General features: G+C 45.0%; 1 protein-coding gene across 5 annotated transcripts in view; it reads left to right on the top strand.

Annotated features, from left to right (window-relative positions):
- Positions 1 to 14,701, top strand: part of CLEC16A (C-type lectin domain containing 16A) — a 222,149-nt gene that overhangs the window by 30,678 nt on the left and 176,770 nt on the right. For all 5 annotated transcript variants that reach the window (XM_037069041.1, XM_037069040.1, XM_037069037.1 and 2 more), the window contains 2 exons: positions 661 to 714; positions 4,603 to 4,716. In XM_037069041.1, the coding sequence (XP_036924936.1) occupies positions 661 to 714; positions 4,603 to 4,716 (168 nt within the window). The remainder of the gene's footprint in view (positions 1 to 660; positions 715 to 4,602; positions 4,717 to 14,701) is intronic.

Here is a 14,701-nt window from a genome sequence, read left to right as displayed (position 1 = left end):
AGAAAGTTACAGCCCTAACTAAATCTAGCAGAGGCAGCTCTAGGAGGAAGATAGAAAGCAGGAAAGTGGCTTTTTTCAGACCTGGGTTCAAATTCTGTCTCTTCTCTTTCTTTACCCTGTCACCTTGGACAAGGCAGTTAACCTCCCTGAGCAAAACGAGGCTCCTCCCAGTGTTGGTGTGAGCTGGAGCTCGTTGAAGCTCGGTACAAATGAGGGGCTTTTACCAGGCAGCTGCAGGGCCCCAGTCTCTCCCTGCCCCATTTTGAAAGCTCTTCCTGAGAACAGGCCTCTGGGGGACCTTTCCTGGCAGGCTGGGCCTTGGACGCCCGATGCCCCAGCTGAGGGAAATTAACATTCTTGGTAATTTAAGGAGCCAGTTCTTCTTTTGGGTCTAGCCTCTAATCCATGACTAATGGTGAAAGATTTCTCAGGTGGAAAAATCATGGTCTTGCAAATGGTATTGAATGGGATTAGGCTGTGAATTTCTTTTGCAGAGTGGACTTTTGAGTAACACCAGGCCAGAATAGCTCAGGGTACTGGAGGAAATCAGGGGGACAGGGTGCCTCTCCTTGAGACAGATGGCTTTTGGCTGCATGTATTTTGTGCCACTCGCTTGTATAACCCGGATTTCTCTCTCTTTTCCCCCTCAACCTTCACTAGGGAGGAGAACGGCCAAAAATCAGCCTGCCAGTTTCGCTCTATCTTCTGTCACAGGTATGTGTGGTCACTTGTGTCACAGGTATGTGTGGTCACTTGCCCACGTCCCCACTGTGGTCACACTTAGGGGACCGTGGCACACTGCTGCCCTCAGAAATTTCCCAGGCACATTGCCCTGGCTTCTCTCTCAGTGTCCCCATCTTGAAAATCTTGAAATAAAATAAAAGGAAAGGGGGTTCTGTTTTCTAGACACTGAGTAGAGGTGCCAATGTCTTCTTTGTGGTAGTGGATGAAAATTTAATAAGAAATGAAAAATAAATCTAACCTGGCACTGAGGTAGTTGAGTTTTACCATGGGGATCGAGGTTTCCAAAACAACCAAGGAGTGTTCTAAATGCCTAGGAAATGTGGACTGTCTGGGTCCTATTCTCGGCATCTTGAAATAAGCCCCCAACTATAGGATTCACTGTGTGTATACACACAGTGACCCTGGTTTTAAAAACTTCCTCTAATGAGGCTGTGTTTAAAGGCTTTTGTCATGGTTCTAGTTCCCAGATTACCTTCTGGAAGGTGTCTTGTAGTGGCCTCAGTTCCCAGATTTGCATCTCGAGCCAATTTGTCTGCGTTCCCCCTGCAGTGTGTTTCTTTCTCATAATTATGTAATATTTACAAGAAGGGAAAAACTCCATGGTGACCCAGTTACATAACTTTAAAAATATTTTTATTACAAGCAGTCCAGACTTTTAGGCCATCTCATTAGACTGTCAAATAGTCAAACGTTTGACCAGAGCTCTGTTCTCACTTCTGCAAATGGCACAGGTATTTATTTGCTTTGCTGAGAGAATGTCCTTCTAACTTGGTCCCTGGGCTGTTTTCAGTTTAAGGTGGGGCTGTCTCCCATTGGCCTGAGGAGAGATGCAGACCCGGCCTCCTCCCAGTGACTCAGCCGATCAGGATGCAACGGCCTTGCTCCGATGTTCGCTCCTGGAGTCTTGTTCTAGGGGCTCTATTTTCTTGGAGCTCTGCACTGATGCTGACTCCTTCTGAATGCCCCTCTGTGTGACGGAGCTCAGTGCAAACCCCAGCCTCTCCTGGCAGCTTTTTCCACCACCTCATTACAAATCCACCAGCATCTCCCACTTGGGATTCTGGGAGTCTGGTAGGACCCAAGCAGACCAGATGCTCAGCCACAGGAATCTCGTGGAACACACCCTCAGGACCCTTCAGCTGTTGGAGTTTTGCACAGGCCGGGTCTCCTCTGAGGAGTAAGGGGTCAGACTACGTCTCTACTATGAGAAACCCTTTCCTTCTGTTTCTTATTGAAGCACCAGCAGCTCAGACACCTAATTCCTTGTTTCAGTATTTCACAAAAAGTATAGCTCATAATTTGCTGCACCTCAACTTGAGTAGCAGAGTCCTTCCTCCCCTGTGTTTTCATTTAGCTTTATTATAATGTTGACTAAGTGTGTGAAAACCTCGAAACAGGTATAAATCCCATGTCCTTAAGCCCTGCGTCAGAGCATCCTCACCAGCTATTTTACAAGCATAGCCACACAACCAAGAAAATTCCCATTAACAACACTGATTTAGTGTGATGGGATTCTGTCCTGCTGAAACTGAACTGCCACTTGTAACAAGAGTGTGGCACAGATAAGCTGGCCCAGCTTTTCAAGTCTGGCCTGTAGACACTTCCATGTACTGTGTAGCGACTGGCTCTCCCCTTATTTTTCTCCATCCAGAGCCTAGGGAGGAGTGAGCTCTGTGTGCGTCCATGAGTGGGAGCTGGTCGGCCTTCGTCTGGTGGGCTAGTGATAGGTGCTCACTGAGTGTGGACTGACAGATGGCTAAATGATCATGAAGGTCACATTCACACAGGTGCACAGGAGGTACTTGTGGAATGAGTGAACTCAGTGATTGGAGTTCTTTTTTGTGTGATTAAGTGTGGCAATAATTTGGCCATGATGAAGGTGAGAAAACTTCTTTCATCATCATAATTGCTAACAGCTCAGTGCCTGCCACAGCCCTGGACACTGGTGAATTCATGTGGTTATACTTCTAGTCTTTATGATAGAAAATGTCTTCCCAGTGCTTTAAAAACAGGTGTGTTTTTTGTTTTGTTTTTTTGTTTCTTAGGTAGTTACCAACCACATTTTGGCTATTTTTGCCTGTACCTTTAATTTGAGTTTTATTTATTTTTTTGAACAATATATCCACCCTATTCAAACAATACAAAACGACATGTAGAGAAAGTTTCCCTCTGACCCCTTATGTCCCAACACCCAGTCCCACTCCCCAGAGGCAGCCAGTTTCTGTTTCTGCCTTTACTTTTTTTAAAACAATACTTATTTTAAAAAACTTTTTTGTTAAGTTAAAAAGTTTAACTTAACAAAACTTAGGGCTCAGTGGATTGAGTGCCTGCCTGTGAACCAGAAGGATCGCTGGTTTGATTCCCAATTCAGGGCACATGTCTGGGTGTTGGGCCAGGTCCCCAGTAGGGGGCGCTCAAGAGGCAAGCTTTTTTTTAATTCAAACAAGTAAAAACCAAGCTTTCTTTCTACTTTCATTCAGCCCCCTGATATTTATTCCCAGAGACTAGTTACAGGGATTTCTTCTGTCCTTCCAGAAATATTCTCTACCAGGGGTTTTCAACTAGGAATGATTTTCTTTTTCTTTTTTTAAAGATTTTATTTTTTAGAGAAACGCGAAGGGAGAGAGGAAGAGAGGGAGAGAAACATCAATGTGTATGATTGCCTCTTGCATCCTCTAGGCACCCTCTGGGGACCTGGTCTGCCACCCAGACATGTGCCCTGACTGGGAATCAAACCAGCAACCCTTTGGTTCACAGGCCCACGCTCAATCCACTGAGCTACATCAGCCAGGGCTCAACTGGGGGTGATTTTCAAACCCCTCAGTGGGACATTTGGCAACACCTGGAGGCATTTTTAGTTATCATAATTGGGGTGGGGGGGTGCTACTAGCATCTAGTGGGTGGAGACCAGAGATGCCACCAAATATCCTACCATGCACAGGACAGTCCCCACAACAAAGTATTATGGCCTGACAGTATTGTCAAGGTTTAGAAACCCTGTTCCATGCATATATAAACAAATACAAATGTGTGCACACACCCTTTTTATATACAAATAGTAGATAACCCCACACTGTGCTATACCAGTTTTCCCTTTACATTTTAAAGGAAAGTAGTAGGTGTGTCTGAACCAGCTTTGTGAGGCAGTTTTGAATGCTCTGATTCCTAAAGCCGTTCCTCTGAATATTGGGCAACAGGGTGAGGTAGTGGGGCCATCCCAGATGGCCCCGTGCCTTCTGATTTTGCATCCTGGCACAACTAGGTCTGCCTCTGGCTCGTGCGGCCTTGTTTCCCCACAGTTTCTGCACTTACCCATACTGCCATGGAATTCTGATGTGCTGAAGCCCACTGCAGGGGTCGGCGTCACTCCTGTAATGGACCTCTGTGTAGCTGACTCTTTGCGAAGTCCTTGATTGGAACAAGACTTACCAGCCCTTTCTTTCCATATGACTAAAGTGTTGGGCTGCTACCTTCTAATCTTTTTAATCAAATTTGACACTGAAATGCCTGTGGAGAGGAGGGAGTGTACTAGTTTGGCTGCTCCTTTACCCCATTGCTTCACTTCAGCTGGATTGGGCCTCACCCAGCCATGAGGGACAGTCTTGCTTTTAATGCATTTCCTTCCGCTAAAGAGCAGCCAGCCAAATAGGCAACAGTCTGAATGAAAGGAGGGGGGAACCCTAGAAGGAGAAACGTGTAGCCCATTTCTCTTGATTGTGACCTATTCTTTGGTTTTGTATCACAGGAGTTTCTGCTTATTATGGGACTTGTGTAAGCCAGTGTTGCTACAGGTCAAGGAAAGAAGGAAGTGGAAAGAATGCACACTTTAATGCAAATCCATTTCTTCTTTCTCATCAGGTTTTCCTAATTATACATCATGCACCCCTGGTGAACTCGTTAGCTGAAGTCATTCTGAATGGCGACCTGTCTGAGATATACGCTAAGACTGAACAGGATGTTCAGAGAAGTTGTGTAAGTAATTAGCATTGGAACTGTTTCTAGACCTTGATAAGAAGCCATGGCTCATTTTGTTAACCTGTGTTTCTCTAAAACCGGAAACCAGCATTCGTCTTACAGCAACAGGGATGTATAAGCTTGTCTGGGATTCAGGGAACCTAACTGGAGTCTTGAAAATGGTACCCAGGGAGACCCGGGGGTCTGTAATAAGAGTAGATTTACTGATTATATGTTCTTGAACGTGGAGTTGCTCTGGGCCTGCTCTGGGCCTCAGGTTGCATATCTGTGAGATAGTGTTATGGGGACAGAATGAGAGAATATCTTGTCTAAGGCACAAATAGCAGTAGAGGCTGGATATGGAACATCTATGAAGACGTAGGCCCCACGAGAGGGCAATAGGGAGTGGTGAGGACTGAGGCAAATTGGAGAGTGTATGCATCCTTTGTGAGCAGCTGTTTGTTGTTCTACCCCAGTCTGCAGTCATTCTGTAGAAATATGGATTCAGTATTGATAGGTTTTCTCATGTTTCCAGAGAAGCTGGAAATCTGCATTTTGATGCAAAACGTTCCAAGTTTTTAATCACCCAACAGTAGCCTAAACAGACCATGTTTGTGGTTTGTGCATGTTTGTGCATTTTGTGCTCTGCTAAAGAAAAACACTGGATGACCAGTACAGTGACTTCTCCTGAGGCTTTCCCAGCTTGGCTTTTGTGTATCTTGCCTGCCTTCACTCCTCTCCTCTTGCTTATATGTACAGAGCTGCGGGCTACCTTAGTGCTGGTCCAGCTTGCTTTTTTCCAGTGTGTTCATGTTTCTGCCTTTGTACCTGTGCCCTTACCAAACCCCAAGTCTGGAAGGCCCTTGCTGCTGGTCCCCTCTTATCAAAGATCTTACAAGCTTTAAGCAGCTTATGGTAGGCATCTTGTTTGTCATTGTATCTGCTGCTGCATGCACCTGGCAAACATGAGATGGGCCTGGTATGTAGGTACACAGGTAAAGGGCTGGCCTTGCCCCCAGGCAGTCAGCTCTGTTGCCATATCTGAAGGAGTGGGTGGACGGTGATCCTGCAGCATGAAAGGCCAGGACTGTATGGTGTAACGTTACCAGAGTCCCCTGCCCTTCTGGTTTGTCTGGTGTTTGGTAGCTTAACCAGGCCATTTTGTTCTTTCAGGGAGCATTCTAGCCTCTGAAAAGGTTCCCAGAAACTTTCTGTCCTTGGTGGTGGTGGCATTAGTTCAGCTGAATTGAGTGGGGCCTTTTCATCGTCCCTGTCTGGCCCATCCTCTCTTTGATTCATTCGATACATGTTTTCTAAGCCCTTTCTTTGGATCGGGCATCATGCTAGTTCTGGGGATATACAGAAATCTAAACAGTTTCTGTCTCAGTCCAGAGGAGCTTTCCAGTCCAGTAGGAGAGACAAATGTTGATCAACTATATGAATGAATATGCTATCTCGAGTCTTAGAAGTGCTCTAAAGAGAAGGTGTAGAGTTGGTGAGAGGATTTAACCTAGGGATGCCAGGAGTGACAAGTGTTGAGCAGGAAACACTCCCCTAGTGGTCCATGCCATGACATCACGTGGTCTAGAAAATGTGGAGCTGATTTGGTGTTTATGGGGCTGGAGATATTTTTTTGCAGCTTTTAAAAATTCACTTGCAGAATGAATGCAAGTAATGGCATGCTGAATCAGCAGAATCAGCCTCCCAATCAGAGCTGCTCAGGACCCTGCCAGCCTGTAGGTTACCGTGGGCAAGTTGTTTTACTCCCTGTAGAAAACAGGGAGAGCAACCCCTACTCCACGGAGCTCTAAATACATTTAAAGTGCCATCAAGTGCCTCACAGGTTGTAGCCCGGTCCTCAGAGCTGTTTGGTTTGGTTTGGTTTTCACGATGGCTAAAAGAAAATTTTATGAATTGACAGCTTTAAAATTTAAGAAGTTTCACATGAAAATTGATTTCAGGATTGTCTTGGACAGTCACAAGATCTGGTCCCATGGTGCACATGTTTCTGCAGGAAGCTTCTCAGAGGCTGCTGCCCTATCACATGAGGTGTGTGTTTGCCATTGAATTTGCCCAACCCCCACCCAGTCTGCTGCTGATTCATACTACATTTACATTAATAACAAGTTAGAATGTATTGGGTCCCTTTGGACTTTCTTTTGTCTCATGATTTCCAGCCCCTAAAATAGCTGCTAAGTCTTCATCACAGAATGTCTTCCTATATGACACTGCTGAGGTTAGACTTCGTTTTCCAAGATGAACCCAGACATCACTGGGGTGCTGGGGTTTGCAGTTGTGTTTAATTGTAAGTGATTGGCCTGCCTTTGTAAGAAATAATAATACCCTTTCCCTAGTTTTTCCCCATTGGTAACGTCTTGCAAAACTCTAGTACAGTACCACAAGCAGGATATTGGCATTGATACATGGGGTTTACAATTTGAGTAAAAGCAAATTGCAGAAAGTTACTGGTTACTTCTCAGTTTAGGACACCCACTTCAGTAAAACCCTCTAATCAGAGGGAGCGTTTAGATCTGTTCTTCTCCCTGATGGCCTCCACGTGGGATGAAGGTCGTTCCTCCGGTGTGACAGACACACAACTGCTCATTGTGGTAGGCTCCTGAACTGAAAATGAGATCTTCTTTGAGCATGGAAGGAATTGCCAGCCAAGTGAAAGTGTCACCTTTCTACTTCCGGTTTTTGCCTTTCTCTGGGTGTGAAATCAGAGTTTGTTGTCTTCTGGTGACTGCAGATGAAATTCGGGAAGAGTGGAGGGGAATCGCATTTGTGACTGGTTTGACAATAGTCCTGGTAAGATTTACCTTCCTTCCCTCTGAGCAAGAACAGTCTCCTATTGTTTCCTGCCTAACTCGGATGTGGTTTGGTCATACTTGTTTTAAGTTTCTTGGTCTTTTTTAACCTACTTTCTCCTTCCCGTAATTTGTAGATAAGTTACTGGTATTGCTTCATTTTTACCAGCAGACCTTTCACAAAACCAAACCAAAATTGGAGAGAGAGAAGCAGAGGGAAGAGCAGAGCTATTTGAAAAGTCTGTAATTTAGGGTTAAATTTAAAATACATCAGCATGGTTAGATAAATGTCTAATTGAAATTCATCTATGCATTAAAATAATATGGTTCCTGCTCAGGGATAATTTCTTGCTATAATTCTAACGCGGAGCAGATAGTGTATTTCTTTCTTGTCAGGGAAATAGAGTAAGAGAACACTAATTCTGAAACTGCTAACATCTCATTATTTTTGCAAAATCTAACATATAGATTAGATTATGGGATATGCCTCATGACCTGTAGGTACTTTTTTTTTTTAAATAGGGACTTTTTTCATCCGGGGTTTCTGTGGATAGCTTCCTTAGGGTTTTCATTCATTCATTCACTCCTCATCAGAGATGTGGTGGTGCACAGAAAAGACCTGACCCCCGCCTTGCTGGGCTTCCTAGCCCCCACGGGAAGTCTTGGAGATGCTTACATCGTTTGCCAGAGATGCTTAGGGGGCATTCACTGTAGGAATGAATGACTCAATGGATGAACTGGTGGTCGGGTCACAAGGGCCCTCCTGAGGTTCTTAATGACTCTCAGAAATAGCCTCGGGGCCTCACCCTCACATGCCACCTTCTCTTTGTTCACAGGCAGGCTTGAGGGTAAGGAATGCAAGGGTGGGTTGCTGTTGGTGCTGTTCCACATTCCACCTCAGGAGGCAGTCTAGTGGAGCGCACTCTGGAGCCAGGCTGGCTGGGCTCCTCAAATCCCGATTCCTCATCTTATTAGGTGTGCCCTAGGGTGAGTTAGTTCACCTTGTTCAGCCTCAGTTTCCTCACCTCTCCAACTAGAGTAACAACCGTACAGAGCTCCAGTGATGCAATCGGTTATCACACAGTACTTATAGAGTAACAGACATGGATTTTTGGAGAGGGTTGAATGCAGCATAAAGTAGATGAATAGTAGGTGTTATCATTATCATGATCTTAGTTTCTGAAGCTGCAGTACAGCCCTGTGTCCCCTACTTGGGACATTTTTCTTGGTAAACACCTTTAAGGAGGTACCTTATGATAAGACACAAAGGCATGGAGGACCAAGCGTTAGCAACCATGATGCGATGAGGATAACACTAATAGTAAATATGGCCATTTAGTGGCAGTGATCTGAGCCCTCTGTGTGCGTTCTGGGCCCTCTGATTCCATTGGCTCCAAATACAGTCTCTGGAAAGTGCGAATACTTAACCAGTTGATATGCCTTGGTTGGCTAATAATTCAGAATGGGGTGGCAGAATAGGCTTATTTGTCCCCAAATGAGGGCACCAGCTGTCTCTCTGTAGGCATCATTTCACCATTTGCAGTCGTCTCCAGGTGATTCAATGGGGATCCTAAAGATTGAGTGTATACCTAGGATGTTAACTGCCAGTTCTCTATGTGACGCCCGTCCTTCCTGGGAACTGGGCTCTCTGCTAGCAGGACACTCTGCCAGGACGTTGCTGGTGGAGCCAGCAGCTGTGAAAGGAGCAGCCTGGCTTCTCCGGCCTGTGTGTTTGCAGAGGCAGCATCATGGGCATGGGGCCCCCCGGTTGCTCCTTCGGGGCTCTTTCCAAATCAGGCTTGAGTCAGTAGCAGTGCCTCCCACGTACTGAATGCAGCAGGCAGACTAGACCCCCAGATTGGAGTGTCCCCACATCTTCCAGTGACCCTGACCTTACTTGTGACCTCTGGTTAATCAATGCTGGTTCTGAAGGACACACATTTTTCCAGAGAGTGGTAATAGGACTTGAGGAGAGGGTTGATTGTGAACACCAAAGAGAAAAAAAATAGACTTCTATAGATCAAGGGGGTTAATTGGCACAATTACAAACATTGCCATAAAAGAATTAGAACTCATATGTATTCTCTCTTTTTGCGGAGCCACTGTGGTTGATCTCGTAATCCCTCCATGGAATTACAGCTCCCAGGCACCATTGTTGCCTGCAGAGGTATTGCGTGTGGAAGCTCTGATTCACACGTAAGAGGATTTGACAGAATCAAAGAGAATCCAGGGTGCAGTGTGTCCCAGGCATCAAGTAGGGCATCGCTGTGGGTGAGAGACCCCTTAGAAACAGTCACCTCTGCCTTTCTTCTGTGTAGAAAGTGGGGCTGTACAACTAACAGAGGTCCTAGAGTGTAGAGGCAAATGAAGGACAGCCTTTATTTCGCCAGAGCTGCAGGTGACTGGACCTGAGGGCCAGCGGTGCTTGTCCTGGTTCAGTGAGCTATAGAAGGGCCAGGGTTCTCTAAATGGTCACTTCCAGGAGGAGCCAGAGTGGGCAGAGTGGGGGTGGGGATGGAGAAGGTTCTTTGACTCAGACCCTAGCTGGTTTTTCTGTGTCTGCTTGGCAGCATGACACAGAATGGGCTAGGGTGGCCATGAGGCTGGAGACTGAGAGCTCTAGGGTGTGAGGTAGTGTCGTGTCCCCTGCCAAATGAGTCTGCAATGAGACCCGTCTACATTGAGCTGTTGGTGACTTCTTCCAGGTTTCTGCTAAAATCCAGAAAATCAAGGGTAGGGACAAAAAAATGAGGTACCCATTACTTCTGGTGTGTTTTCCCTGGGGCTTTGTTAGTTATCAGCATCTGTCTAGCCCTTTTGGGTGTTTGAGTTTTTTAATCAGACTCTGAGTTCCTTGAAGCTGCATCAGCATTATTCCTTATTAATTAATTTATTTAACATATTACTGAGCACGTACCATGCTCTGTTCTAGGCACAGGAGATACACCAGGGAACAAAACAAAGACCTCTTACCTCAGGAGCTTCCACTCTAATGGAAAGAGTGAGAGGAACGATAACAGTACTAATAAATGTTATGGGATGTTAGAATGTACAGAGTGAAGTACATTCGCTAGACAAGCAGCCATAGTGAAGCAAAGAAGGGAGGGGGGCGGTGCTAGGAGTCTTGGGGGGGGGGTACCATTCTCCATAGAGTGCCAGGCTAAGTCTCACAGGGAATGTGACATCTGAGCATAGACTTGAAGGAAGTGAGGGAGCAAGTCGTGTAGATAGCATTTTAGCCAGAAAGAACAGCCAGTGCAAAGGCCACTGCCTGGTGTGTTGGAGCAACAGAAAGGAGCACTGTTGAGGCAGAGTGAATAGTAGGGAAGGGAGTGAGGTTCCAAGGTATGTGGCACCTTGTTCACCATTGGAGGAAGTTTTCACTGGCAGAAAAGGGGACATCCTAACACTTGTGTCCCCAGTGTTTAGCATGGTTCCTATGGTAATAATCAATTGTCTTGAAGTAACAAATCTCATTGAGGGAACCAAGCACCATATTTCTAATGAGCCAAGGAAATCCAGTCTTAGTAGTGCCAAAGTCCTCCAGCCAGGAAACTTGGTTTTGCTTTGCTTGGGGTGCTTCGCCTGACAGGAGGCTGAGGGTCTGCAGATGGGCAGGAAAAGGTACACTTTGTTTACTTTTCTCTTCTGGGTGCTCCGGCAGCAACAATGAGCTGGGAAGGGAGTGGTATGATGATTCACTCATGGCCTGACCTAGGACAATAGACATGGCAGGTGGGTATAACATCCCAGGATATGGCGAGTGGGGTTTCCCCAGTGCATTCTGAGGCCCTGGCTGACCTGAGAGTGACTGCCCACTGACCACTCACATTGATGTTCCTAACCTTACTTCAGGAGGCCTTTCTTGTAACCTCCAGCCAGGCACAGGGACAGATTCTCAAAAGATCATGAGCAAAGGGAAGGAAAAAGAGTAATTCTCAAAAACAATATTGTTTTGGATGACACTTGAACTTCAGATGGGTCATTCCCTAGTAAGATCAGGGCTCATTTGTTGAGCACTTAGTGCATTCCAGGCTCCCTGGCATGCTCCCCTTTTCTGTTCCCTCCCACAAGGATTTCTGCAGCATCCTCGTGTTCCCTGCCTCCAGGAATACAGGAAGAACAAGATAGATGAGTCCCTGTCCTGACATTCTGGTCAGGGGAAACAGTAAACAAGCATGTCAGTACAGCTTTAAGAATGGATTTGGGAAGAAATAGAAGACAGGTTTGGTTGGAGCCTGAATAGCCACCGCAATCTTGAGGAAGAACAGTGTTGGAGGAGTCATGCTACCTGACATCGAACTGTACTGTAATGACATGGTAGTCAGAACAGCACGGTGCTGGCATAAAAACAGACATATGAATCAGTGGAGCAGAGTAGAGAGCCCAGAAGTAAGCCCAGGCCTTTATGGTCAGTTAAATTTTGACAGAGGAGGTGAGGACATACAATGGGGTAAAGATAGTTTATTCAATAAGTGGTGTTGGGAAAATTGGACAGATAATGTGCAAAAAAAATGAAACACCATACACAAGAATGGACTCAAAATGCATTAAAGACTTAAATATAACACTTGAAACCATATAAGTCCTAGAAAAAAACATAGGCAGTAAAATTGTGGACATTTCTCCTAGCAATACTTTTTCTGATATGTCTCCTTGAGCAAGGGGAATGAAAGGAAGAATGAACAAATGGGACTACATCAAACTAAAAAGTTTTTGCACATCAAAGGAAACCATCAACAAAATGAAAAGAGAACCCACTGAATGAAAGAACGTACTTGCCAACAACACATCTCATAGGGGATTAATATTCAGAATTTAGGGGGGAACTTATATGGCTTAATACTAAGGAAACAAGCAATCCAACTGCAAAATGGGCAGGGGACCTGAACAGGCACTTCTCTGGAGAGGACTTGTAGATGTCCAATAAACATATGAAAAGGTGCTCAACATTGCTAATCATCAGAGAAATGGAAATTGAAACCGTGATATCACCTCATACCTGTCTGGGTGGCTATCATCAATAGATCAACAAACAAATGCTGGCAGGGATGCAGAGCAAAGGAAGCCCTTGTGTACTATTGGTGGGGACGCAGACTGGGATAGCCACTGCGTGGAGTTGCCTCAGGAAATGGAACTGCCTTGTGACCCACCGATTCCTCTTCTGGGACTATATCTGAAGAGGCCTAAAACACTGATTCGAAAGAGTATATGTATCCCTGTGTTCATAGCAATGTTGTTTACGATAGCCAAGGTTTGGAAGCATCCCAGGTGCCCATCAGTAGATGAGTGGATAAAAAAGCTGTGGCACATTTACAGAGTGGGACACAACATGGCCATAGTGGGGAAGGAGGTCTTGCCTTTTGTGACAGCATGGATGGACCAGGAGAGCGTTACGCTGAGTGAAGTAGGCCCGTTGGAGACAGACAAATGCCATATGATTTCACTTATGTGTGGACTCTAATGAACAGAAGAAGTAAGCGAAATGAAAACAGACTCATGGATACAGAAAACAGATGGAGAGCTGTTAGAGGAGAGGGAGATTGGAGGCTGGGTGAAAAAGGTGAAGGGATTAAGCAAAAAAAAAGAAAAAAACTTAAAAAACTCATAGACACAGGCAACAGTATAATGATTATGAGAGGGTAGGGTGGTGGGGAGAGGTAGAAGAAGATAAATGGAGTAAATGGTGTTGGAATGAGACTTGACTTTGGGTGTTCAACACACAATACAATATACAGATGATGTATTATAGAATTGTACACCTAAAACCTATACAAAGTCTGTCTGGAAAAAGTCCAACCTTTGTTAATATAACAAGAACCATTTTCATGACATCAATGTAACCTGGTAGCCAAGGAGAGTGGACTGGAATGCCTGTGTGTGAACAATGACAACTTCACTGTACTAGTCAGTAGGGGCAGTAGACACTGTTGAGTGAGCATGTGTACTGTGTGGCCACCACATTGGAAATGACCATGCAAGGAGTGCAATAAAACTGAATCAAATTTTCTGTTAAGGTTGAACATTCCTCAAGAATGTTCAAGAAACTCTTCAGCTGATTCAGAAGTTGCTAGGGGCAACTGGTGATTGGCAGCTTCATCACGAGAATGCACCACTCATGCAACACATCTTGTGCAGATTTTTTGGCAAAATGTTAAATCCCCCAGGTGGCTCAGCCCTCCTACAGCCGAGATTTGGCACCCTGTAACTTTTGGCTTTTCCCAAAACTAAGATCACCTTTAAAAGGGAAGCTATTTCAGATTGTCAATGAGATTTCAGGAAAATAGAATGGGGCAGCTGATGGTGATTGGGAGAACTGTGTGAGGTCCCAAAGTGCCTACTTTGAAGGGGACTGAGGTGTCATTGTTCTGTGTAAAATGTTTCTGGTATCTTCTTCAATAAATGTCTCTATTTTTCATAATACATGGCTGGATACCTTCTGGACAAACCTTGTATAATTTTGTTAACCAGTGTCACCTCAATAAATTCAATAAAAATTTTAAAAAGAGAAAGAAAACAGGTTTGAGAGATTATAGTGAGGAAATCCTCCCTGAGGTAATCACATTGGAGTTGAGGACTGAAGGATGAGTTACTCACCCTCCTGAGAGCTGAGGGGTGGGCTGGGGGAGAGAACTGTGATGGTCAAGACATGGAAAATGGTGAGTGAGAGTCCTCAGTGGGAGTGGGCTTGCTGTCTGGGTTCAGAGGAGAGGCCACCATGCAAGAAACGTACCTGGTCAGTGGGAGAGCAGGACATTTTTTATTTTATAGAAAAGGAACATGCTAGTTCTTCCCAACTAACGTCTCATTTAAGTCTCATAGTAACCCCCAGGAGGAGGTAGTGTTATCTCATGTTCCACATGCGGAAGCTGACACTCCCAGAGGTTAAGTGACTGTTCTATTGCCACCCAGTTGCAGAGGATTGCGGGCATCCAGCCCCAAATGTTCGTGCTGTTTCTATTCTGTATCCTGTGTCACCACGTGCAATGATAGTTACTTCCAGTTTAGCATAACATGTAGGGTTCTCGACCAGATGTTTTGGGTACCTTAGAGTCACCAATATTTCAGTCTATTATCTCTTTTTAGAGAATGAAATAAAGTCAAATACTCTTCCTAAAGAAATATCAAATAAGTGCTTTGTATGTCATTGTTTAATGAATGTATATTTTATTTTGCTTGAGCATCAAACATGCCTC

This window comes from Sturnira hondurensis, unplaced genomic scaffold (genome assembly GCF_014824575.4).
Source record: "Sturnira hondurensis isolate 20B ecotype Veracruz unplaced genomic scaffold, ASM1482457v3 Scaffold0018337, whole genome shotgun sequence".
NCBI lineage: Eukaryota > Metazoa > Chordata > Mammalia > Chiroptera > Phyllostomidae > Sturnira > Sturnira hondurensis.
This window is presented reverse-complemented; position numbering and strand designations above follow the sequence as displayed.